At 37.5% G+C, this 26492-nt stretch overlaps 4 protein-coding genes across 8 annotated transcripts; 2 read left to right on the forward strand and 2 right to left on the reverse strand.

Moving 5' to 3' along the window:
* Positions 1-955: 955 nt before the first annotated feature.
* Positions 956-4802, forward strand: LOC114248437 (flavin reductase (NADPH)). Of its 2 annotated transcripts, none has more exons than XM_028181679.2 (4): positions 956-1072; positions 1444-1518; positions 3390-3776; positions 4424-4802. In XM_028181679.2, exons 2-4 carry the CDS (start codon positions 1446-1448, stop codon positions 4579-4581), a joined length of 618 nt encoding a protein of 205 aa, XP_028037480.2. In that variant the 5' UTR covers positions 956-1072; positions 1444-1445; the 3' UTR covers positions 4582-4802. The 2 variants fall into 2 exon arrangements, with proteins under 2 accessions (XP_028037480.2, XP_089594445.1); XM_089738319.1 differs by lacking the exon at positions 956-1072 and adding an exon at positions 1191-1370.
* On the reverse strand, positions 4778-5668 carry LOC114248436 (uncharacterized). The gene has a single exon (XM_028181678.2). The coding sequence runs from the start codon at positions 5514-5516 to the stop codon at positions 4824-4826; it is 693 nt and encodes a 230-aa protein (XP_028037479.2). The 5' UTR covers positions 5517-5668; the 3' UTR covers positions 4778-4823.
* A 1587-nt stretch (positions 5669-7255) lies between these two features.
* Rsph4a (Radial spoke head protein 4a) lies at positions 7256-25993 on the forward strand. 4 transcript variants are annotated; one of them, XM_089738317.1, is made up of 14 exons: positions 7256-7365; positions 13280-13469; positions 14345-14470; positions 14899-14987; positions 15713-15800; positions 17682-17766; positions 18867-19000; positions 20069-20188; positions 22028-22178; positions 22449-22594; positions 23504-23606; positions 24020-24131; positions 24703-24847; positions 25839-25993. In XM_089738317.1, the coding sequence occupies exons 2-14, from the start codon at positions 13452-13454 to the stop codon at positions 25929-25931; spliced, it is 1410 nt and encodes a 469-aa protein (XP_089594443.1). In that variant the 5' UTR covers positions 7256-7365; positions 13280-13451; the 3' UTR covers positions 25932-25993. The 4 variants fall into 4 exon arrangements, with proteins under 4 accessions (XP_089594443.1, XP_089594440.1, XP_089594442.1 ...); XM_089738314.1 differs by lacking the exon at positions 7256-7365 and adding an exon at positions 12281-13155; XM_089738316.1 differs by lacking the exons at positions 7256-7365; positions 22028-22178; positions 22449-22594 and adding an exon at positions 12281-13155.
* Positions 7539-11893, reverse strand: LOC114248440 (mitochondrial GTPase 1). Its single transcript, XM_089738318.1, has 3 exons — positions 9630-11893; positions 9155-9342; positions 7539-8612 (listed from the first exon to the last, which is right to left on the reverse strand). The coding sequence occupies exons 1-3, from the start codon at positions 10240-10242 to the stop codon at positions 8412-8414; spliced, it is 1002 nt and encodes a 333-aa protein (XP_089594444.1). The 5' UTR covers positions 10243-11893; the 3' UTR covers positions 7539-8411.
* Positions 25994-26492: the final 499 nt, after the last annotated feature.

Below are 26492 nucleotides of genomic sequence, written 5' to 3' on the forward strand. Positions count from 1 at the left end.
CTCGAAGGGCTATGCCAGGTTCACCAAGTGGATAGGTGAGCTAAGGAGGGTCAGCCTGGCGAAGCAAAGATTACTATTCTTATTCTTAAATATTAATGAATATTATCTAATTTTTAACTATTAGGTGTATAATATATATGTAATTATTTTTTTGTGTTTTTATAATGGCTAGTTCCGCACGAACTTTTTGATTTGTTCATCAGTTAAGCAATGGAACTTAGTCCATAGATGTCATATTTTTTCATGGAAGGGAGAATTCATGTCTGTGCTATGAATAGTAAAATCAAAGAAACGAAATTATTACTGATCTTGGAATTAGGAATCCTTGTAGAGAATGCGAAGTGGGAAACTGTGGATTATTTTATTTCTTCAGTTTTGAGCGTGTATTAAAACGTGGTGGTCTTTTTAACTGTTTAAAATCAGAAAGAGTTCACAAAAATAGAAAAATGAAAGACTATAATCTCGATAGGATTTTTCGGGCTCTTCTAAAAAGTTCACTATCAGTAAATTTCCAATTTTTTACTCAGAGGCAATTTCAGCTATTGTCTCCCAACTTTAGGTGATAACTTATCCCACGTGTTTTTCTATTTCAGTCGAAAAACACATATATTTAATTCCGTTTCATTTCATTTTTCATAGAACAGAGATGGCTTAGAAAATTGTGAGTAAAGATTTGGTTTTATTAGATATAGTCCCATAGTGCTTATTAAATATAGTTGTAGGGATGAATACAATCAAAAAGTGAAATTAAATAAAATAAGAGTAAAAAAAAACAGTATAAAATATACACAATTAAATTAAAATGAATCTCATCTAATCTCGTCTCGTCTCGTCTCATCTCATTTCATTTCGTAATATCATTTTTTATATAAAATATATTATAAATAAAAGATTAGGTAGTATGGTATGATGACTTTTGCCTTTCCAATTGGAAAATAAAACTATTACTAAGACAGAGGGAGGGGGCTACTGGCACAAGGTGACAATTCAGTTTTGAGCCGGTGCTCATAGATTATACACTTAATATATTAGAGACCGGTGCTTGTTGAGAAATATTAAACAGTTAAACTTAGTAAGTTTTTAAAGAATAAAGATACATTATTCGGATATTCGGCATTAGAACTTCTAAAGGGAATCAAATGCGATAATAACGAAATTCATTAATAAAACACTGTAATAAATAATTTCAGCGTTGCAGTCTTAAATAAAAATTAATTAAGCTAAAATTTACTTCATATGAACAAGGGAACGAGTAGTGAAATAAATTATCAATTTGATACCTATTGCTGGGTCGTCTCGTTTCATCATCTCTGTTATCTTACGTTCAGATCAAGATAAGTTTTCTTGATACCTAAAGATACTATTACCAAGTACCTATCAGATTTATGGTAAGTGTTTTAAATCAGCAACTTGTTGTTAACTACTAATATTTCTTGTTCATAGAAATGAAGAAAGTCGTGATTTTTGGTTCGACTGGCGTGATCGGCTTGAACGCTGTTGAGGCGGCACTTAAAAAAGGTACTTAACTATTTAAAAAACGAATAAAAACAGTTGAAGCTCCTAGTTATTTTGTAATTCAATATCCATTGGCCTTAGTACATTTACTAAGTAACTTACACTATAATTCGTTTATTATATACAAGGTTGAATGTTTTACTCCAAATTGCATTAAAAAAAACAGTTAATTGTTTTACAAAACTGTTGTTATTAATGGCCTGTTGCTGGTTGACCTTGAAACTACTGGTCCAGCAAGTTACTTGTATAACTTTAATTTAAAACTAAAATTATACCACTTAATTATATAAACAACATAGCACAGCCACATAATAATCTGCTCACCTATTTAGAACTCATCTCAAGGTGAGTGGTGGCATTTACGCTTTAGATGTCTATGGGCTCCGGTAACCATTCAGGTTAGCCAGGTTAGTACTTATATTCCTCTGTTTGAAGGAGAGTCTCAGACTTTAGTATTAGATGTAGGCTGTGTTATGAATCCACATAATAAATGTAGTGTACTTTGGCTACAAAATATTTATGCATTCCTGTTTCAAGGGTGGGCAGCAGATACAATGGTGATACCAAATCATATATTTTTAATGGCAATGGTGGCAGCCTTACAGCCCACATTATGGTGAGCGGTCACCTTTGCTCGTGAATGTCTGTAATGTCAGGTGCGTAGCTAAGTTTCTGCCTACTTTTATATCTCAGAAGCTTGCTGCCAGTCTGACCCAATAAAACAAAAGTACATTCGACTTTGCCTTTCTAGTATCAGCTTGTTTTTATTTTAATTAATTCATTAATTTAGGTTTTTTTTTATTGCCTAGGTGTGTGGACGAGCTCACCCACCTGGTGTTAAGTGGTTACCGGAACCCATAGACATCTACAACGTAAATGCGCCACACATCTTGAGATATAAGTTCTAAGGTCTCAGTATAGTTACAACAGCTGCCCCACCCTTCAAGCCGAAATGCACTACTGCTTCACGGCAGAAATAGGCGGGGCGGTGGTACCTACCCGTGTGGACTCACAAGAGGTCCTACCACCAGTAAACTGCTGTTCACTTTGTGATTTGTAGCCAAATTACACCTGAACCAAATTACAATTGGAATGTTAATTTAATGTAAATAATTATTTTCGAAACTTCACTTCATAATGTAGTATTATAAATATGTAAATTTTTCGGGCATTATCCAGTATTTTAATACACATTCACTCGGACGCTAAAATAAAATTTGTAAAAAATTACAACGCCTGACGTCAAAGCGTCCTAACGCCGCAACAGAGCGTTGCGTACTTATAGCGCTGGGGCTCTGTTTGACGGTATGTTATAATCTCGGCGTCATAGCGCGGCGTTAGTTTAGCGTTCTGTTTGACGAAGGCGTAAAAGGATTCCAATATGTACGTATCCAACCGAATATCCTTTGTGAACGCGTTGTCAAATAGAGTACTAATAAAGTAAAATGGACCTTATTACAACTACGCTTAAAGTATGTTTTTATTTTGTCACTTACTGAATGTATAACCTATAATCCCATATATTATTATGTAAATGACCATACTATATTCATGTGTTTCTGTATTTGCGGCGTTTTTACAGAACATATACCGGGCTTTTACTTTGTATAATTTATTAATAAGATAGCGTAAGGTTAGTTGACTGTAAGTCATGAACGTAATACAATCATGATCTCTAGATCATGTCTGGAAGATAAATGGCTCGACCCATGTTATTCTTTTTTTTTTATTGCCCTTGTAAGCAGACAAGCTCATGGCCCACCTGATGGTGAGTTCAGCAATGCCAGGGTCAGAACCAAGCCGCTGCCTACCGCTAATGGTGCCTATTCCCTGGTAGTAAATCAATATCTATAATAAACTCATTGCATTGGCAGGCCTAGAAGTACGAGCGTTCGTACGTGACCCAGCAAAACTCCCAGAACATCTTAAAGACAAGGTCGAGATAGTCCAAGGAAATGTTCTCGAACCAGACTCGGTACATGAGGCCGTCGAAGGAACAGACGCTGTCGTCATCACCCTCGGGACTAGGAACGACTTGGCGCCAACTTCGGATTTATCTGAAGGAACCAAAAACATAATAGACGCGATGAGAGCGAAGAACGTTAAGACGGTGTCGGCTTGTTTATCGGCGTTCTTATTTTATGAACAAGAAAAGGTGCCGCCGATCTTCGTCAATTTGAACGAAGACCACAAGAGAATGTTCCAGGCTCTGAAAGACAGCGGCTTAAATTGGATCGCCGCGTTTCCGCCACACTTCACAGGTAATTAAAAATATTTGTTGTTACCTACTGTTTGGTATAAAAACATCTCGAAAATTCATGCCTTTGGCAAACAGTGAATATCGCTCTGTTCAGGATTCTATATCAAAATTAAATTCCTATGAAGAGTGATGAATATTATAGAGCCATACATAAGGTATGATAATTTAAAAAAAAATATATGTATGGTTCATAACAATATACGAGTATACATAGGGTTAGATAAGTGAAAAGTAGCTAAAGTCATGAATCCCTTAAGGCTACAATTACGTTCGTGATATCGCAGCGATAGCCTCACTCATTCTTTCCAAGTCCCACCGGCAAGTGAGGTGCTAGAGAGTATATAGACCAGCTGAAAAGCCTGGAAATGTTTAAAAAGCCCACTGAGTTTCTCGCCGGATCTTCTCAGTGGGTCGCGTTTCCGATCCGGTGGTAGATTCTGCGAAGCACTACCTACTATTGCTAGGGCTAGTGTTAGCAATCTCGCCTACTCGCTCGGTGAATCTGGTATGACCCCTCGAGGCCACTAGAATAGGCAGGAAAAAGAAATTATGGAAATGTTGACCACTACTGGTCAGCTGGCCATCTTTGAGGCAATTCGCCTGTGAGTTCTGGTACATTCAGTTGATGATGGTATTTTTTGATTCTAGACGATCCAAGCCGAGAAATGATTATTGAAGTGAACCCTGAGAAGACACCGGGCAGGACCATTGCCAAGTGCGACCTCGGCACATTCCTAGTGGACGCGCTTTCCGAACCCAAGTACTACAAGGCAGTCATTGGCATCTGCAATGTGCCCAAAGAATGAAAGACCCTATAGTCGTTATTAGCTTAATATATCCAATATGTCGTAAGGTTAAAAGGATATTTTTTCATTTTTTTCCTTGTAATTTTTTCTATATTCGATCAAATATTTAAATGTTATCCTAAGTGCTCACTTATTGCCACTTGCTTAGATGCAAGATTTATTATAATATACTATAGGGATAATGGAAAATGCAATGTTTCAAATAAAGTTATTTTACTGTTTTTTTTGAGGTTTTTTTCCCGTCACGACACACAAATCCCTTTGTTCTTCACTAACATCCAATCTAGAACAGTGTCTTCGTGCGGTGTACACAAATAATTCATGGGAAATAGCTCTCTCTTGCTGAGAGTATTCATTGCAGCCCTGCTACCTTTTCTAGATTCGCACGTGTCTACACTACTAGGGTATACATCAGTTCCGCTCATATCAGTGCAAGGGCTCCAGGGATACTCGACTTTTAGAATACCAGAGTCTATGAGACCCGTGCTGGTGAAACTTTCAAGAGTCCACGAACTTAAAGTTCCCGAAGACATCGACTGAGTCGCTCGAATGGTCGGCTTCATCACGTGACTTTCATTGAGCGAAACAGCTGATTCTAATAACGTCAAAGTGTTTTTGCTGGTGGCGCTGAAGAACGGTGTCGTCGCTCCATAGGACGTGGAAGATTTCGGTGTTAACGTTTTCTCTGAATTTGCACTGTTTAATACGGCAGAGTCCCACGTTTCACTGCTCCAAGGAGTACTGATCATGCTCAAGGTGTCTTCCGTTGTTATAGTCGTCGTTTCTGATTCGCCGGAGTACGTCGTGTAAGATGAAGTCTCGCTTTCAAATGTTTCCGATTCTGAACTCTCGTCAAAGGTTATTTCGCTGAAGTATTTCGGTATGGGAGTGGCCTTACGGCCGAACTCTTTGCTGTATCTCCTTCTTAGTACCATTTTAGCTCGCTGTGTGGATTACAGACATCATTGAAATAGGATAACAGTGGTCAGCTAAGTTTATAAGCCATCTGTAGTTTTGTAACGTCGATAAAAATGTTTCGATACAGCTGTAAATATCCATTTTTTATAATGGACTATCAAGGGATCAAATGCACATATTACCTAATGTATTTATTTAGTTTGTTAATTTTTAGTACACATTAATTTTATGACTTGAACATTTTACGTCTTTGATTTTCTTCAATTCTGTATATTGTGGTTTCAAAAGTCAGTTTGTCTGACTGAAATGACTAGTAGTGATTTCTTTTTACGTCACTGCATATTTAAAAGAGGCCACAGTTTTTTTGATGTCGGAAAATTTAGAATCTAATTAAGTACGTCGCTTTCATAGTTAAAATAGAGTTTCAATAAACTATAAAATAGGTTGACCAATCGATAAGGATGGGTAAACGAGCTCACGGCTTATATGGTATTAAGTGATCACTTGAGCGCGTATTCCGCACATTGTTGAGCACCCGAAGACACCTATTAAATCACAGAAATAATAACGTTTCAAAGAAATTTTGCTTGAGACAACTATTTATTTACAACTAAACCTATATTTACACAATATTAACACTAAACATACTATAAGGGGTCAAATGACCCATTTTGAACTTTTGCAGCGAAAATGCACGTATCATATTATTGCTTTTGCACATTTGACTTCATAATTTTTTTTACCAATTAATCTACAGTTATTATACTATTTTTTTGTTTTGTTTTGTTTATCTTGAGTAATACTTGTCGTATACCGTTATCTACCCGCTATAGCTTTTTTTTTTTTTTATTGCTTAGATAGGTGGACGAGCTCACAGCCCACCTGCTGTTAAGTGGTTACTGGAGCCCATAGACATCTACAACGTAAATGCGCCACCCACCTCGAGATATAAGTTCTACGGTCTCAGTATAGTTACAACGGCTACCCCACCCTTCGAACCGAAACGCATTACTGCTTCACGGCGGAAATAGGCGGGGTGGTGGTACCTACCCGTGTGGACTCCCAAGAGGTCCTACCACCAGTGATTACGCAAATTATAATTTTGCGGGTTTGATTTTTATTACACGATGTTATTCCTTCACCGTGGAAGTCAATCGTGAACATTTGTTGAGTACGTATTTCATTAGAAAAATTGGTACCCGCCTGCGGGATTCGAACACCGGTGCATCGCTACATACGAATGCACCGGACGTCTTATCCTTTAGGCCACGATGACTACAAATAGGTATCAGTAAGCGTTGGTATGATTAGTGTTAAGGTTTCATTCAACACTTAATATAATAATATTCAGAGGCAATTAAAACTATGTAATTTAATCACGGACACCGGAAAAAGATTCAAAATTTTTTCATCACTAAAACAACTTTAGTTCAAAAAAAAAAGCGACAAAAACTCAAGACGTAGGAAATACCTACTAATTAGTATTCATAATTCATTTACTCATATTCATTCTACAATATCATTTAGTTGCGTAAAAATACGTTGTATATTTTTTTATTGCGTAGATGGGTGATCGAGCTGAGCTCACGGATCGCGTGGAGTTAAGCGGTTATCATAACCCATAGACTTTATGGAGACTTCTCTATTTATAGAAGAATTGAAGATGCGTGTTGCCATCGACACTAACTATGAATGGTGGCTTCATTAAAATGGCTTATGTGTACTGACATTTTCTTTTGTAATGGCGGTCCTTTTTGATTTCGCCAAAGTCAAGTTTTATAGTCTGTGGTTTTGATTATGCTCAGCTGATGTCTTTTGGTGAAGTTTGGATTCTTTTTTGTTGGGTGGGCTTCGTGATTGCACAAGGTCACATCAATTTTAATTATTATTATTTTACAAAGTAATCAACTGTTGAATTACTAACCTAAAACAGGACAAACAATATATGTATATATACATATACATACATATATATATATATGTTACAGAAAAGATTGTCAGAAGATTAGTAAGGACAAACAACTTATAGTCTAATGTTATTCTGGTGAACATATTCACATAAAATATTTACAAAAGTTGTATGTTTATGTGTACTGATGTAAACTTCTTACTTGAAATTACCAGCCATAAGTTGACGTCATTGTCAATCTGTTTTATTAGTTAATTGTCAATGTATCTAATGTAATCAAAGCAAATTTTACTGTTAATTTTAGCTTATTAAAACCGTAATTCAGTTCCGTATTCAGTAAAGGTTTTCTCTTATTACATGTACATTGCTAGTTGACTGTTTTAAACTGCAATAGATTTTAGTTGATTCTTACTTTAATTTGCCATTTCCTGTACATTTACACATCTCTGTATAAATACGTGCTCATCAGGCATTACATCTGATGTGTTTTAACAAATATGACTATGATGACTTTCGTGGTATAATCTGACATTGAATGTTTTATTTATTTTTTATTTAAATTATGAATATTTTAGTTTGAGTCACGGACAACTAAGACGTTGTTTATCCCTTAAATTTTCTATAAATTTATTGGCATTTACGTTTTGTTGCACACAGAAAGAATTAACAGTTTCTCGAGGTCTGGCAGTTTCTTTGATTTAGGTTTTCATCGTTTGTATCATATCATTTTGGCTACTTTTTTTATTACATTACTTTCAGTACTATATTTGTCTTTAGTATTTGAATTTTTCCAAATCTTTTAACATGGTTGGCATCACTCTCGAGACTATGTTGACAAATTTCAGACCTGATAATTCTCAGCATCCAACATAATAAGTGAGTGAATGAACTACATTTTAAAGGAAAGTTCGTTATGTGGATTAATAATTTCTTCATTTAAATGCTAGTTCCAAAAATTTCATTACTCTTTGAATTGAGCTGAATATAAAGGATAATAGAACAGTTATGCTAGAACCTCCTGTTTATTGCTAGGTCTATTCTCTAGCAGGTCAATATCTAGAATAACTTTTCCCAATTCTCCCGTCCTGAAGGCTTTAATAATGTGTCTGGATGTTTCAAGAAGGTCCGGTACATCCCGGACTTTACCATCAAAGTCTCTAACTTTTCTGATACGGTTGTATTTAATGGCGCCGGAGAGGAGTACCTGTGTGGAAGAACCATGGTAATTAATAAATATTTTGCCCTTTTAAGGATCCATTAAAAAACTAAATTTGATTCAAAAATGAATCAAAATAAAATGCCTTTAGAATTATATATAATATTTTTAAAGGCAAAAATGTTCTACAAATTATTATATTCCCCTACCATTATCACTTGTTTTTGCTTAATTATTACACTAGACGGTTGGATGAGCTCACAGCTCACCTGATGTTAATGTTACAAAGGCCCTTGAACATGATAACATCACTAGTGCCATTACTCAAGAAACAGGAGTCTTTAAGTGTGTTTTATAATGGCATCCTACTCCATAAATCAAAATAAAGATATCAAAACATCTATAGTTTGTATTATAATAGATCAAATTGGCTCTTGTATTGGACATTATATAAAAGTGATACCTAGTGTGAACAAAAAATCAATTCAAAATATTGCCACTAATGTTAGAGGTCTCACAAAAACTAAAATAACCATTGTCATCAATATCTATGTGATGAGCTTTGGCCCCTTTAGAACTTTTTCACATACCTTATTAATATCATCACAAGGCTGATCTAAGCCCATGAAGTCCACATATTTAAATTTCCTATGCTTGTTAAGCCAGTACAGCAAGTAATCCGCGATGATCTCCTCGCCTACGAGATGATCTTGGAGTGCAGCACACAATGCAAGCTTCAAACCCATTTCAATATTTGTTACTGATGGCTCTAAGATACCTAAAAATAGATATTCACATGTTATAGGTATCTGATTTTGACTAAAGTAATAAGTGACACATTACTCAAATGTTTTAATATCCTACTTTTGTGGAGGGTCAGTTCTTTTTAGATCATAAAATGTTACACATATAACACTCTGAAATGAGATTTTCTCCTGTATTATGGATACTAGAACAAAATTCAAGATTTAAATCTAGTCTTCATAGATGATCCGTTGGTAGGCAGTGCAGCCTGACAATACCCGCATCAAACATTAGTAATCAATGTGTTAATACGATATTTACCTGGAGTATCTAACATAAATATACAGGGGTCATTATTTATTCTCATCTTCATCATAAGACTCCTGGTTACACCGGCAACCGCACCGACCGGCAGAACATGCCTTCCGCTAATATTCCTGGATCTCAACATGTTGATCATAGATGATTTACCGACATTTGGAACTCCAATTATCATAACATTATACTCTAGTTCCTCGCTTCTGTTATACCTATTAGAATTTTTTATTAAATCAACCATTAAAGGTTTAATAGTCTTCAGACCGCGGCAAAACTGATCTTTGCTGTTTGTGAACACAACATTGTCAACATTTTGTTCAGCTTTTAATTGATCTTTAATTCGAGGTATTAATGATGTTATGACTAAATCCCTCTTGTTAAGGACTAATATGTGTGGTTTAGCGCCAGTCAATGTGCTTGTGAAGATTGGATTTCTGCCTGTAAAAGGTATCCTGGCGTCGTGTACTTCTATGACACAGTCAACGCTTTTTAATTTACGTTGCATCTGTTTTAGACCTTTGTTCATATGACCAGGGAACCAGCGGAGCAGGTCTTTGCTCACATAAGGGCATTGTTGTCGAAATTTGTATAGGGCCCCATCAAATCTAGCGGACATTGTTGATTGTTTATGTTTTGGTTATTAGGTTAGAATAGTTAAATGTAGCATTCGGTTGTGTAAGACACACTTTGCTTTATTTGTAACTCTTAATTTATTACATATTTAAATATAAATAAAACACTAGATCTTAGTTTAAAAGTCAAGAACTTTTAATATTATAACCTTAACCTTTGATTCCTACTTTTTTTTAAAAGGGATTTTATGACCTGGTGACTAAGACCTTTAGGTTAAGTCTTATTTTACATACATAACTCATATTTTTATGAAAAGTGATAATATGGAGTGAAATTAAATGAAACGAAGATGATAAATTTGAGACATTAATCAACTGGGATGAAATCAAATGAAATGAGATGAGATGATATGGGACAAAACATAATCTCAGTAAAATGGTGGTTATTTACTGAGATTTTTTCAGTGGACTTTTTGGAGGATCCCGAGAAGTTACGTTCAGCGGCTTTGTTTCATTTTCCCACATTTGTGCACTTTCACAGATACTAATAGACCACCGTTATTACACATTTAAACCTGAAGAAGCACTGAATAGACAAATTATAACAAATCACACAAATTCACTCCTCGCGTTCCCGCTAAAAAGCCCTTTGAATCTACAACTGAATCAGGATCGGGCTTAATGAGAAGATTCGATGAGAAACTTAGTGGGCTGTGTCTATCGGCTAGTTTGCTCATCGAACTTTCTTTAATCGACGAATTCGATGAGGACTGTGACCGGAGCTTGAAGAGTCTAAAAGCACCGAGAGCGGATCCGGGGATCCTATAAGACATGTTTTGCGGGACGGCGTTGCGGAGGCGACCACGTTAAGAGGGTTGTCGTGACGCGCCACTTTTTTAAAGGAGCTTTCTGACGCTCCTTGACGATAATATATGATAATATATGACATAATGGATATAAATTCGGGTCGTCGTGAAGATCGACATTGTTCGCGTGCCATAGGGCATCGACCGCTACCTGCAAACACGGTATTGGATGACCTGGAGGGGGTAAATTTGTATGTGGGCCGCCTGAGTGAACACTATACTTGCATAGGTCATGACGGAACGTATGCAAGTTTTAAAAATCATGAAGTAATTACAGCATGATCGACCAAGTAGGCACGAAGCTCGGTCATTGACTGATAATTGGTCTTCGAGGCCCACAGCAGGGGCTGGCCAAAGATTATGATGGCAGGAATAGAGTTACCGCACCTATTTCGTGACGAGATACAAGCAGTGGTGTCGGGAGGACGACCTCTTTTGAAGAGTACGGCTGTGCTTTTCATGAAGTTTGGAATCATTGTCGTAAATTAGTGGCCGCGATCGAAATCATAAACCTTCATCTGGTGCGGCGGCGGATCGTAATGCACCTCCAACAATATTTCCACCAGTACGTGGCAGGTTTTTCTTGACCCACCAGCACTAGGGTAGATTAAAATGCTATAACTATGCGAAAAAATACTCTATACAATTTATAATATGTAGTTGTCAGTGTCGAACTCTTACAAACATCTGAAATAATCAGTCCGCACCAGCGAGAGGGACACAATTTTGTTCGTCCGCACCAGCTGAAAGTTTAGCGGCGGGCCGATATGGGCCTGTTACGTAGTGAACGTTTTGATCGCGCTAAAATGTACTCAGTGAGGCCGCGCGCTTGTTGGATATGAGTACAGTACCAGGCAATAAATATTGCACATCGATATTTAGAAAGAGACATTTGTCTTTATTTTTGTTGTAGAGCGTTACCTGCACGTCATTTCGGATCCTCCCGATCCACTAACGGTGCTTTTAGGTACCTCAAGCACCGGTCATCTTCGGCTCGATGGGGGCTCGACGACTAAATTATCCCACAGACACAGCCCACTGAGTTTCTGGCAGGATCTTCTCAGTGGGTCGCGTTTCCGATCCGGTGGTAGATTCTGCGAAGCACGGCTCTTGCTAGGGTTCGTGTTAGTAACGTCGTCAGGTTTGAGCCCCGTGAGCTCACCTACTAGTTAAGGTTATGCTGAAATAGCCTCTCAAGGCTTAGGTAGGGAAAAAAAGCGTTACCTGTGTGCGACGAAAAACTAGCATCCGGTATTAAAAATTAACCTTCTCTTCCCCACGGTCGATGTGCAATATTTATCGCCGGGTACTGTACTTGGCGCGGAATTCAAATTGTTCATTGATCAGGATACATTTGAGGTGACGAATTTTCAAAGGCACTTACGTTACAAACGTTCGTACAATTTGCCTCTCGCTGGGAGGAGGCTGATCTGACGGTACCTTTCTCCAAGGGTATCCCCTATAAGCAATATTATTAGCTTGGTACAATTGTCTTATTTATGTTTATCTCATTTCAATTACGTTCCTCGGGTACTAAATACAGTTAATGTCTTAAGATGGGCGCCAGAATTTAGCTTATAGGGCGACAATGTAATTTATGGGGACAATAAAATTGTTGTACAGTAGGTTGGGAGCATTTAGTGGTTGCGTTAGCTCTTATGCATCTAGAGAATGGTCCATATGTTGTGAGGGTCTAGGCATCCGAGAAAAGGACTGATGCAATACGATTTTTCAAGGAATTTCAGATGTTACCCCTAGCGCCGAAAGCAAAGACCTAATATTTAAAGCTTCAACTCTTATCTAAAAAGTTTTGGGACCTTCATTAATTTGTAAATCAACGAGCTTGTCAAATATATTGTCTTTAATAACAGTGATTTACTGTCAATAACTAATGTGAAATTGATGATTTTTTGTATTAATCTTCGTTCTGAATTTACCATAATTAATTAAGATGGAAAAGAACTTATGCGATTACATGCTAGAGCCGGATATTATAGCGGCCACTGAAAATGTTATGCCAGATCTTAATAATGATTTGGTATTAGCGAAAAACTTCTTAAAGCAGCAGAGTGCTGCGACTGGAGACACATTGTACGGTTATTATAAGCTTTGATTTTACCTATTTACGAAAATCTACCCTACGTATTGTATACGTATTGTTTTCACCCATCTAACCAATAAAGAAACAATTAATGTTATCAAAACCTTCTTCTAGATACGATCATTTGGTTGACGTGGTCCAAAAGATTCTGTCCCAGAAACCACCGGATGTGGTGGACCATTTCGAGCAGTACTCTTGGCAGGTGAAGCAGGAAAAGTTTCGACCGAACTTCGATCTGCTAAACGATGTTTATCTGTCTCCTCCGCAGCTGGCAGTCGTCAGAAGAATGGAGGAGATGTTTCGGGTAGGAACGGTAGAGCGGCAGATTTCGAAAGCGAATTTTATTTATTGCATTTAAATAAAGAATAAAAAAATAATAATTAAAAAAAACTTAAAAACACGCTTTATATAAAATTCAACTAAAAAATAGAAAATAAATTTTAATAAATTTAAATTGAAAATAGTGAAAAAAAAAATATACATTTTATTGTAAAAAAAGCGTGGGGTGCGTGGTGTTATTAGTTATAAATATTTTTCTGACAGATATGAGTAGAAGAATTATTATTTCAATAATATCATGAAATGCTTTTTACACACACATAATTTTTACACACAAATAAAATATTTAATTAATTAAATTTATTAAAATTTATTTTCTGTTTTTTTGTTGAATTTTATATAAACTGTTTTTTAGTATTTTTAAACTATTATTTATTTTTCATTTTTTAGTTGAATTTCAATTTTTGAAATTTTTTTTTTTAATTTTTTTTTTAAATTTTTTTTATATTGCATTGTCATCGGTCCTCGATAAATCTACAAAGTTTGAATGAAATCTAGCCGCTTAAAGTGGGTCAAAATCGCGTCTAAAGGAGTCAGTTACAAACATACATGCAAGTGAAGCTAATATAAAGCGTGTAATGACTTTGTTTCATTTCAATTTTGTTACAAGATCTGGTCTTAGGAGAGCCTGTTTTGTTTGAAGGACCGCACAGTAGATAAATGGCTACACGGTAAATTTCTTTCAGCCTAAAATCGATGAGGTTTCCAACCATTGGCATTTGTGATTTTGGCTGTTAAATATATTGCAGAACTAATGCAGCAGTAATACCTACTTGCAGTCGTTGCTCTGTGTCAAACTCGTCTATCGTCAGCTTTTGTAATATCATTCTTACTTTTAAGCTGGTAAAAAGCAAGGCCGAAAAAGCTGAAGATATGGATGAAGAGGAACAGGAATTGGACCTGGAAGAAGACAACGTGAAGCCCAGGATTGCGGACCTTATTGACAGCAATTATTATTTCAAAGAGGTAACGTGACCAACCGTATTTCATTTATTACATAGTTAAGTAGCAGTTTTGAATTAAGATTATTACACTATCTTATTCATTTATCCTTGCGATATTAACGACCGGAACTCCCTGCTATTGGATTAATCGAATTGGGCATTGTATTAATTCACACTGCGTTCCAAGAGCTCATTTTGCTGTGTTTCACAAACTGGTATTCGCTTTTCTCCTAGGCTCTGTACCGGCTTTTTGACGTATCGTATTGAGTATGTACTCTCATAAATAACAGCTGTTTTTGAGTAATAGAATAAACTAATTTATTCATGACGTAGCAAAGAAAAATAATTATAGGTTAGACGAGTTTATAGTAAGAAATTTAAATATGGAAATAGTTGGACATGTATTTTATTTTTCACTTTAAGTGTTTATTCTGTTTTATTCTCAAATAGTGTGGATTCGGTCTTCCGGATAGCGAATGCTACGCGGTTTACATAGCTCTAAACATGTTGGCCATTAAAGAGCCCGTATCTACAGTCAGGTTAGTAACAATAGTCTATTTTATTAATCTTTTTCGAGACAAAATTACGCAATTACGCGGGAATCCCGAAGGAGGTTAGGCCCCTGTCTTGGTGAAACTGGAAACGCCTCCGGGCCATCAGTAATTCTTCAATCATAAAGAAAGGTTAGACCAAAAATAGGTACTTACTATAGGAACCAGAGATTGATTCGACACATCAAAATATAGGTAATAATAGATTAGTAGCTAACAAACCCCAATAGACACAGCCCACTGAGTTTCTCGCTAGATCTTCTCAGTGGGTCGCGTTTTCGATCCGGTTGTAAAATTTGCGAAGCACTGTTCTTACTAGGGTCAGTGTTAGCAACACTCCGGTTTGAGCCCCGTGAGCTCACCTACACACGTTAGGGCGAAGCTGAAATAGCCTCTCAAGACTATCAGCATAGGTAAGAATAAAATAAAAAAAAAGTACAACAAACTTGTGTGTCACACGAAAGCCAAGCTACTCGATAATAATTACTGTACCACAGGGTCTGTCAATCATTAAAGTTGTTTTTATCGTTTTAAACGAGCAGACGATCTAAAATGTAACCATGTGTAACCCTGGAAGTGGTCACCGGTGCTCGGGAATGTCGCCACTCAATAAAGATAATGTCTCTATTGTAATGTTCAACTGCTCTCTGATAAGAACCCGTGGCACCACTAAGCCGATAAAATATTTTCAATAGTTTAATTCTAACAAACAGATTCTTCGGCAAGATTTATGGTACAAAAGAAAACTATTACGTTGCTGAAACCGAATTGACTTTGGAGGAATTAGACCGAAGGATCCGGGTAAAAGCTTGGCATTAAGTTTACAGTCGTCGCGGCCTAATGGATAAGAATTTCGTATTATCGAACTCTTTGACTCGTATCGCGCGTTTTTATTGCTAGCTCTCTACCTCGTTAGTTCACCTATCAGCCAGCTCCTTAGTTTATCAGCAATTAGGTAAAGGAAATGGTGAAATTTACGTTGATACATTCAAGATATGTAACGGCATGCATAGTCAATATTAAGCTAATAAAAGCGTTTTACAATAACATATTGTTAAAAAAATGTAGCCCGAAATATTTGGATATTTTTTTATATTTGCTTTGCTGCTTCAGCAAAGTTGTCTTAGCGGTTTGAAGACTGGGACAGACGTTATGCAACACTCTACAACTGGGTGTTAATTATCTATACAGATAACCCTCCTGTAACACGGTACAACACGATAACGAGATTTTTATTTAAAATTATTTAGAAAATAACATTATAAACTATGAACACACGATATATGAGAACAACTGAAATTTTATTGCCTACTAGCTGACCCTGCAGACTTCGTAGTGCCTCAATTGACAAATAAAAGACCTAAAGTTTTGTATAAAATAAACTTGAAACAAACAAAAGGAATCCATCCGACGGGTGACACATCAGAGGAAAAACAAAATTGTTATTTTTATTTAATTCCGAGCATTTTCCTATTTAACTAACTTTTAAACCTCCTCTGGACTTCCACAAATAATTCGAGACCAAAATTAGCGAAATCGGTCCAGCTGTTCTCGAGTTTTAGCGAGACTATCGAACAGCAATTCATTTATATATATAGATTTTTTATGTTTATCAGGTAAAACAATACATACAGGTATAGTTGAGATGTTTCATTTAGAAAAAATACTTTCCTTTTTTGTACTGGCTTCTAGTCCAATATAACACGGTTTCGCACAACACGGGACTTTGTAGGAACGTATCTACCGCGTTATAGAGGGTTACCTATATATGTATATCTATATTTAAAAGTATATATACGCATGTGTACCCGAATGTGGTTCCCCTAGTACAGGAAATCCTAATTTGGGGTCCGATGACCGTGCGTGACTTGTTCCCGGTTATCATTATGATATTATTAATATGATTGTGATTTCGGCCTCAAGTCTCAAGTTAAGTAAAGACATTCTCGTATTGATGTCTATGGGATCTGGTAATTGCTTGGCTTTACTTGTTAAGGCTCAATATAATATAGAAGCAAGTGTCTATATAAAACATATTGTTTTATATATTTTTAGATTTAGGCGGTTCTTTTTTCTTTGGTTATATTGTTTAGACGGATGAACGAACTCTCGACCCGCCTGATATTAAGTGATTACCGAAGCCATGGACGTCGGCAACGTAAATTCCACCACCCAACTTACGACATAGTCGCTGTTCTATGGTACATCATCGGCTGCCCCACCCTTCCACTGGATCGCATTACTGCTTCGCGGCAAAAATAGTCACAATGATGGCACCTTAAAACTGGTGGCACAGATAATCACTTCACTTCGCCTTACTGGTGGTAGGACCTCTTGTGAGTCCGCACGGGTAGGTACCACCACCCTGCCTATTTCTGCTGTGAAGCGTTTCGGTTTGAAGGGTGGGGCAGCCGTTGTAACTATACTTCTCAAGGTGGGTGGCGCATTTACGTTGTAGATGTCTATGGGCTCCAGTAACCACTTAACACCAGGTGGGTTGTGAGCTCGTCCACCCATCTAAGCAATAAAAAAAAAGAACCTGCCCGTGTGCGTGTATAGTCAATGAAACACATGATTGTAAGTAGCTTGCTGCTGCCATAGAATATATTATTATCTTCAATCAATAATTGCTAATATGGGACCGAAATCGTATCGATGTAAAGCTGGTTTGATGTTTATTAGGAGTTTGAACTGAAAGACATGCCTGGTGAAGGCGAGGGGATTGAAGAAGGACAAATGCAAGTTGCCGAAGAACAGAAAGAGATGCGTTGGTGTCTATTTAATTTATAAACAAAAGGTAGTGGCTTGGCTCTGCCCCTGGCATTGCTGAAGTCCATGGGCGACGGTAACCACTCACCATCAGATGGGCCGTATGCTCCTCTGCCTACAGGGGCAATAAAAAAATAATACATAAATTAAGGTATTGGATATTCCCCAAGCGCCATGACATGTCTTTCCTCAAACGAGGCTTGCAGGGTAGTCAGCGGTAGGCAGCGACTTGGCTGTGCTCCTGGCATTGCTGAGGTCCATGAGCAACGGTAACCGCTTGCGGTCAGGTGGGCCGTAAGCTCGTCAACCTAAAAAGGTAATAAACAAAGTCTTCTGTTTAGCCAAAATGAGGTTATATTTCGTAACAGGATTCGATCGCCTTTATGAGTATTAATCAAGTTATTAAAAACTAGCGACCCGCCCTCGCTTCGCTTCGGAAACATTAAAACACACATGAAACCAAAATAAAAAAAATTTAAAAAAATTAAAAAAAGTAGCCTATGTTCATCAGGGACAATGTCGACTTCTAATGGAAAAAGAATTTTTCAAATCGGTCCAGTAGTTTCGGAGCCTATTCGAAACAAACAAACAAACAAACAAATCTTTCCTCTTTATAATATTAGTATAGAAGTATAGAAAACATATTTTTATATGACGCGAGCCGTAAAGTATTCGACGTGTCGGAAAACGTGAAATGAAAATAATAAACACCAGATTTATTAACTTTTGGGAGTATCTACATTATTATAAAGATTGCGCTTGCGACCACCACCACCCCGCCTATTTCAGCCGTGAAGCAGTAATGCGTATTGGTTTGAAGGGTGGGGCAGCCGTCGTAACTATACTGAGACCTTAAAACTTATATCTCGAGGTGGATGGCGCATTTACGTTATAGATGTCTATGGGCTCCAGTAACCACTTAACATCAGATGGGTGAGCTCGTCCACCCATCTAAGCAATAAATAAAATAAAAAAATACTGCGTTGAAATATCATGAGCTCACTAGCATCGCAATAAGAATGCATATGATTATGGTATTTAAAATACAAGCTTATGATGGGATTCATTTGTAAGCATCACATGTCTGTTTTTATCAAGTCGGAGAGGGTGAAGGTAAAGAAGAAAAGCCAAAAGAACCTGTGCCTCCCAAGCTGCCTCCAGAGCCCGTGTCTACTTGGCAGCCGCCTCCCGAGATACCAGTCGAGAGACCCGGTCAAGGTGTTAATAAGAAGGTAATTGAGTTTTTAACACTAATTACACCAACACTTACTGATACCGATTTCTACCATAGCGGGTAGATAAAGGTATACGACAGGTATTGGGTACCCAAAAAAACAAAAAAATTGTATAATAACTGTAGATTAATTGGTAAAAAAAGTCATGAAGTCAAATGTGCAAAAGCAAAGACTGTGCAAAAAATAATATGACACGTGCATTTTCAATGCAAAAGTTCGAATTGGTTCATTAGACCCGTTATGGTATGTTTAGTGTTAAAGAAAGTCTCAGTCTTAACAGTCTCAAACAAAACTAAACCATTAAATAGCAACAAGTTAAAATGTTCTCGTAAGTCGACACTGGAAGATGTATGGTCCTGAAGAGTTTGTTGTTATAATTGGGTTAAGAATTCTTAAAAAAAAAAGAAACTGCACAGTTCTAAGTCGCTTTTTTTATTGCTTACATTGGTGGACGAGCTCACAGCGCACCTGATGTTAAGTGGTTACTGGAGTCCATAGACATGTACAACGTTAATGCATCACCCACCTTGAGATATGAGTTCTAAAGTCTTAGTATAGTTACAACGGCTGCTCCACCCTTGAAACCGAAACGCATTACTGTTTCACGGCAGATATAGGCAGGGTTACTCATGCGGACTCACAAGACGTCCTACCACCAGTAAAAAAGGTCTCAAGTCAAAAAGTCTCAAAAAGTCTCAGGTATAGGTACAATGGCTCAGGATTTTCTTTGAGGTGCTTCAGCTCCGGTAGTCGTCCGAGAACGACCAACGACTGCAATTAAACGTCCATGTTGTGTTTGTTACCTTAGTTTGTAAACTTAGTTACCTTTTTTTTTTCCTACCTAAGCTGATAGCCTTGAGAGGCTATTTCAGCGTAACCTTAACTAGTAGGTGAGCTCACGAGGCTCAAACCGGAGTGTTGCTAACACTGGCCCTAGCAAGAGCAGTGCTTCGCAGAATCTACCACCAATATCCATCTACCACTGAGAAGATCCGGCGAGAAACTCAGTGGGCAAGTTACCTTTGGTGTTCATTAAAATCAGATAATTTTATGCGTTATTTGAAGGTGTTCTGGGTATGTAATCATCCGGGCGAACAGTGGATCTGTCTCCCGGATGTAACTCCTGATCAGATCAGAGTGGCCCGCCTCACTGTGCGTTGTATGACCGGAAATCTAGACGCGGAGGTGAGAAAATCGACTATTTTAAAAGTGAAACAAGTCAATTGTTGTAATTTCTACTTCACGATTAATCTCTTTTAATTGTCATATTTTTATGTATACAAAGATTATTGGTTCCAACTTTTGTACTATCTTTCTTATTTTAATATCAAGAGTTTTTAACTAAACTTATTAAATCATGTTGGAACTGGGGAGGATTTGTCTTTAGTGTGGGGTTTTGTGTCGTCCATATATTTGATATGCCACCCCTAATATATTACCTAAGGAAAACGTCATTTTTCTTTATAACTGGAAGTACTGGTTTTAAGTTTTAAAGCTAAATGGAATAATATTGTTCGAATTTTAAGTGAGAGGGACATTTGTATCAAGAACATATTAATTTCGGTATCCACAAGGCCGTCCACAGAAATAAAGGCAACATTTTTGGTTTCTGAGAGACCCTTTCAGGCTGTGCAAGTGCTCTTGGCTATGGGTTTAGAACTACTATTACTAAACAACATGGTACGCGTGCATTGTTTGTTCACCCACTTTGTCGTATTTAAATAATAACTTGGATAGTTTTATAGAATTTATTAAACGTAACTTTTTAGAGTTGAACCAAACAAATTACTAGAATTTACAATATCAAACATAAATCAGATTTTAAAATACAAATCAGAAAGTACAAAACAACCTATAATAAATAGGTGAATTTTATGAACATTAGGTCATTCTTAATGTATCATTAACTTTACATGAATAAATATTTATATTTTTTAAAACATCCTTCTTTACCAATCCTTTAACCATTATTGCCAATTAAATGTTAACTATTTGTATTAAATATATTTATAGATTTACTTAAATTTAATTTAGTAAAAAACAAAACAATAAAGTTTACAAAGTAACCAAATTTTAAGTTTAATGAAAGTTATTCATTAATTGGCAATTTACACAGTCTACTAATGGATCTCTTAATCAATTTACCACAACATTTTAAGCTGTAAACTCTACAGATGTTATCAGAGCCAGGATATTTTTCAACTATGCGACCTAAGGCCCATTTACCCGGAGGAAGGTGATCTTCCTTAATCAGAACCACTTCTCCAATTTTAAACTCATCCTTTAAAGTTAACCATTTAGGTCTTTGTTGTAAACGTGTGAGATATTCCGTCTTCCATTTATGCCAAAAGTTTTGAAGTATCCTCTGAGTATGTTGCCATCTAGACAGTCTGTTTACATTCACTTGGCTAAGATCTGGTTCAGGTACATTGATTGGAGCTTCTCCAATGAGCAAGTGTCCAGGAGTAAGTACATCTAAATTGTCAATATCATTGTGATCTATTGGACATAATGGCCGTGAGTTTAAGCAGGCTTCAATCTGGCACAGTGTAGTGGACATCTCTTCAAAGGTAAGTGTTCTATCAAGAATTCTTCTTAGCAGCAGTAATGGAGGAAAAAATGCAATGACACAGATTATACCTATAACATAGATTACCCAACTCAACATGCATCATGCTGCAGGTGAAAGAACTGAAACTTCTTTTGTGGTGTGTAGTATTGTGCTTTTCTTCGTTTTCCATCCTTAAATCAAATTAATATTATAATAGCGAATGCTGTGTATAAGAGAAACGACCTAGTTCTCTTCGTCCATTCCCTCTCTCCGAGGTCGAGTGGTTCGCGAGACGTTCTGTTTATTTTCTCACTCTCGCTCATTCTAAATTGTATCTTTTCTCTCTAGCCATAACGAATTAAATAGGGTTACCGTGGTTAATACCATTCTAACGGACGTCTGTTCCATTATATTAAGACGTTGTTTGATTTGATTATTATTATAATAAGTGGATGATACTGTCTCCACTCAAGGTTCAATCGTTTCCGCCGTTTGAGGGAACAGAGCGGAATTATCTGCGCGCTCAATTAGCTCGGATCCAAGCCGGCACGTCCGTGTCTCCTCAGGGTTTCTACACTTTTGGTTCTGGTGAAGAAGAAGATATTGATTTGGAGGAAGGCGGCGGTCGGTAACAGTGAATACCTACTGTATATTAATCATAAGCGCTTAAGTAGCCTAACCTTTTTTTCTAAGCAAAATGGAAACCAATGGCATCTAGAGGTTATACGGACATATGACTTAAACTAGTAAAAGCCCTAAAGCGCTCCTTAGCATTTTGCTAATAAGCGACAGTCCCTGCAAAATACGAGGCTCTTTCTCATGGTAAAAGCCGACACTTAATGATAAATATGCTATTATAAACACCAGTGGAAACGAATGTTTTGTTATGTTTAGGAGATTTAAATTTCAACCCCAATCCGTTTTACCACGGCCACTCGATGAAGGACCTGCTGGACTCGAGCCTCACGTACTGGGTGCATCATGGACGACATATACTGAAGCAGGGTAGGACTCTCTGGTGGAATCCTAATGCTGGAATGGTTAGTTTCGTCGGTTTGATAAAAGTAAAATGTGGTGCGATCATACGAACGCAAGATATTTGACAGATGCTTGAATCTCGCTTACGATATTTTCAAGATAAGCTTGCATATGTACAAGTTCCGAACAACATTCGGGCCGTCGGTCTACCGAACAATATCACCCGCTCGGTGGAAGATCTTACCTTTGTCGTTATAGCCTACATTAGGTACTGTTAGGCCCTTTAACATCTTCGGGCACCGTGTCCAATATAGAGAGGAAGCTTCTTAGGAGTTTCTGTACTCTAGAACGGCTATGAGTAAGAAAATAACCTATGCCAAGCCACTAGCGAGGCAGTTAGAGAAGGCAGCGTCAATAATTATGAAGGAAGAAGAAGCCAATGCCGGAAATACGTGTCTTGTTACGAAAATCCCTTTTTACGTACAAAAACTACAGTGGAGACATTTATGTCGTTTTTTCTTTCTCGTGGAGATACTTATCATGTTGTCTGTCGTGTAGGTCACCGGTACCCTATGTGGCGCACTCGCGAACTTAGTCTTTTAGGTCTCTCAGTAAAAAAATAATTAAAATTAAAAACTTTTATTTCAAGACATCATAAGTCTCGTAGTGTGTTAGTATTACAACTAACTTAAGAACTATGTTAGTATTTAAGCAAATCTATCAACTCCGTTCGTGACAGACTCATCAAGCAGCTTGATAAATCTACCCAGGATCGATCCATCCAGTCTTTCTGCTAATAACCTAATACTAATAATTCGTGTCTCAGTGTCTTCGGATTCGTCTTTCCCAGAGCCTAATAGATGCTTCGGCGCCTTAGTAAGAACATCAAACAGAGAAATCGACATAATTACTTCAGTGCACCGGTGACCTACATGGCAATCAACGTGTTAAAGGCCTTTTCTGTGACGTAGGAAGAAGGTGAAGAAGAGGAAGAAGACGAAGGTCCTCCCCCGCTGGAGCCTGAAAGTGGTCCCCCACTCTTTACCTCGCTGTCCGAAGACTCTAGACTCGAAGGTGAGTTGCGTGTTAACTGGACGACCCACCTTGCACAGCATAATAAGAATGACGTCACCCGTCTTGAGGTCTGCTGTCAGAAATAGGCAAAGACAACAGCGGTACCTAATCGCCCGTGCTTGTGTGATTGCGTAAATTTGTATTTTTTTTAATTGCTTACGTTGGTGGACGAGCTCAGAAGTTAAGTGGTTTCCGGAGACCACAGACAGCTATAACGTAAATGCACCCATCTACTAGTATATTTGGCGGGTTTGATTTTTATTAAACGATTGTCTATTCCTTTACCCTAGAAGTCGTCTGTTAACACGTGTTAGAAAAGGTTAATGTATAGTTCTATACAATAAAACGGGTTCATTCTTTTTTTTTCTTTTTTTTTTGTTGGATTTAATTTATGAATGGATTGTAACCGGCAGGTATGACGGCGTGGAGTGTCCGCAGCAGTTCGTCGCTGACGCCTGAGCGAGCGGTCGCCGCGCTCAGGAGCAACCTGTGGCCCGGAGCCGCCGCCTTCGCCACGTCCGGACAGTACGCATATCATTCGATAGTACAGATTTAATTCTATTTTGTGGCGCAAACTGCAATATTCGGCCGAGTGACGTCATTTGAGGCCAAATAAACGACAAGCCTAATTGCTTATTTCTGCCGTGAAGCAGTAATGCGTTTCGGTTTGAAGGGCGGGGCAGCCGTTGTAACTATACTGCGACCTTTAGAACTTATATCTCAAGGTGGGTTTGGTGGTACGTTGTAGATGTCTATGGGCGCCGGTAACTTAACACCAGGTGGGCTGTGAGCTCGTCCACCCACCTAAGCAATAAATAAAGCCGATAACAGGAAAACTATACTATGGAAACATAAAAATATTGACTAGGAAAGATTTAAAACGAGTAGAGTGGAAAGAAATGAAGGAGGCCTTTGCCAAACTTGGGCAAAAAAAACGAAGTTGTCGATGTGATCGACTCGGCAGAGTCGTTAAGTTTATTATTTGTAAATATCCTTTTTGCGTCTGAATAAAGGCTTTTATTAACGAAAAGAAGTCAAAATAATTCAAAATATATTTAGATATAATAGCGTTTACATATTAGTACTATATGTTTAGGAAGTCTGAATGTATGTACATCGGTTGGGGCTTGAAGTTCGATCCGCCGAACTACGGGCCGGCTCAGTTGCCGCGGCCGCAAGACGAGTACCCCATCGGGCCGGAGGTCATGGAGATGGCGGACCCCACCTTCGCCGACGAAGAGGTCCGACTCATTGCACTTTTTTTTTTGTAGTTTATGGCCTGGTATCTAGACCATTAGGCCAAGTCTTGAGTATTTTTATTCGATTTATTATAATTTCCTCACTGTATTTTTGATGAATTTATATAGAGGCATGTAATAGGATCTATTTTTTAACATATCACTCAGGCGGCGGGAGAGATCTTGCACTGTCACTTGATTTTGCACTATGTCACTAATTTCACTGAAAAGAATCAATCTGTCTCATTGCACATTTATCAATACTAGTGATCCCCCAGTAGTCGAGATTCGAATATAATTAATTGAAATTATAAGTTTGAACATTATTATGGTTCTATTGTCAAATATCAGTAATATAGTTCTTTAATCATAGATTTCGCCAAGACTATATATACACTATAGACCAGGGGTGGCCAACCGGTAGATCGCTATCGACCAGTCGATCGTGGCAAGACAAAAAATATAAATACATAGAACAGACTGCGCAACATAATCACCAACTCCTGCCCGCATCATCATCTTGTATCATTTGTTAATGACCAATACGTCACATTATTTATCTATTTATTTATAATTTCAGGTTTATTTTAATCTTTTTAATAAAAGTAAATATGCTATTTATTTGTATACTGAACTACATTGTTTCATCAAATTTCAAGAAAGGTCATTGGTAGTTCGCGGAGACTTTCGTCAGAAGACAGTAGATCTTGGTTCTAATCAAGTTGGCCACCCCTGCTGGACCCCTGCTATAGACAAATAATATTAAAGACAGACAATCTTAATCTGCTTTCAATTTGACCACAGACTTTAAATAATAACAGAAGTTTGATAATAAACAAAGTTTTTAAATATATTTACCTAATTTAGGTTAATATTTTACTGTTGGTAGGACCTCTTGTAAGTCCGCACGGGTAGGTGCCACCACCCTGCCTATTAAATGTGAAATTATGTGAAAATGAATTATGTACATAATGACTTTGTTGATTATTTGCAGGCCTACCGTATTGCGCACTTACCTCCTCCGCCCCCGCCTGTGTTGGAGGGAGAGGGAGAGGAATTCGGAGAAGAAGAAGATGAAGAGGATTAGCATAACGGAGGCCGATTAAGTGGTCATTGAAGAAAGTTATTATTAAATCATTAACAAGTCAATTACCTTTTCTTTTTTGGAAATATTCTTATTTTTTTATAGACGTCCATATTTATTAATTTCAATTATAGGAACAGCCCCCCTAGTGGCAAACCTAGGCAAACATTCAAAATCCATATAAATTTGAGTTAACTTTTACGCTATCGAGAACGTTAAAACACTCGCACTGAGCACATTGATCGAAAGTCAAATGGAATCGATTTCTTGAATCCACAGGATATGACTATTCAGATTTCGATTTGAGCCGATAAAAAAGTTGATTGCTTCACACAAATTTGATTTTAATTCCGTCTTTCTTATGGCGAGTATATAAAATGTACTGATAATTACTGGTGGTAGAACGTCGTGTGAGTCTGCACGGGTAGGTACCACCGCCCTGCCTATTTCTGCCGTGAAGCAGTAATGCGTTTCGGTTCGAAGGGTGGGGCAGCCGTTGTAACTATACTGAGACCTTAGAACTCATATCTCAAGATAGGTGGCGCCATTTACGTTGTAGTTGTC

Source organism: Bombyx mandarina, chromosome 25, assembly GCF_030267445.1.
Source record: "Bombyx mandarina strain Sakado chromosome 25, ASM3026744v2".
In the NCBI taxonomy this organism is placed as follows: domain Eukaryota; kingdom Metazoa; phylum Arthropoda; class Insecta; order Lepidoptera; family Bombycidae; genus Bombyx; species Bombyx mandarina.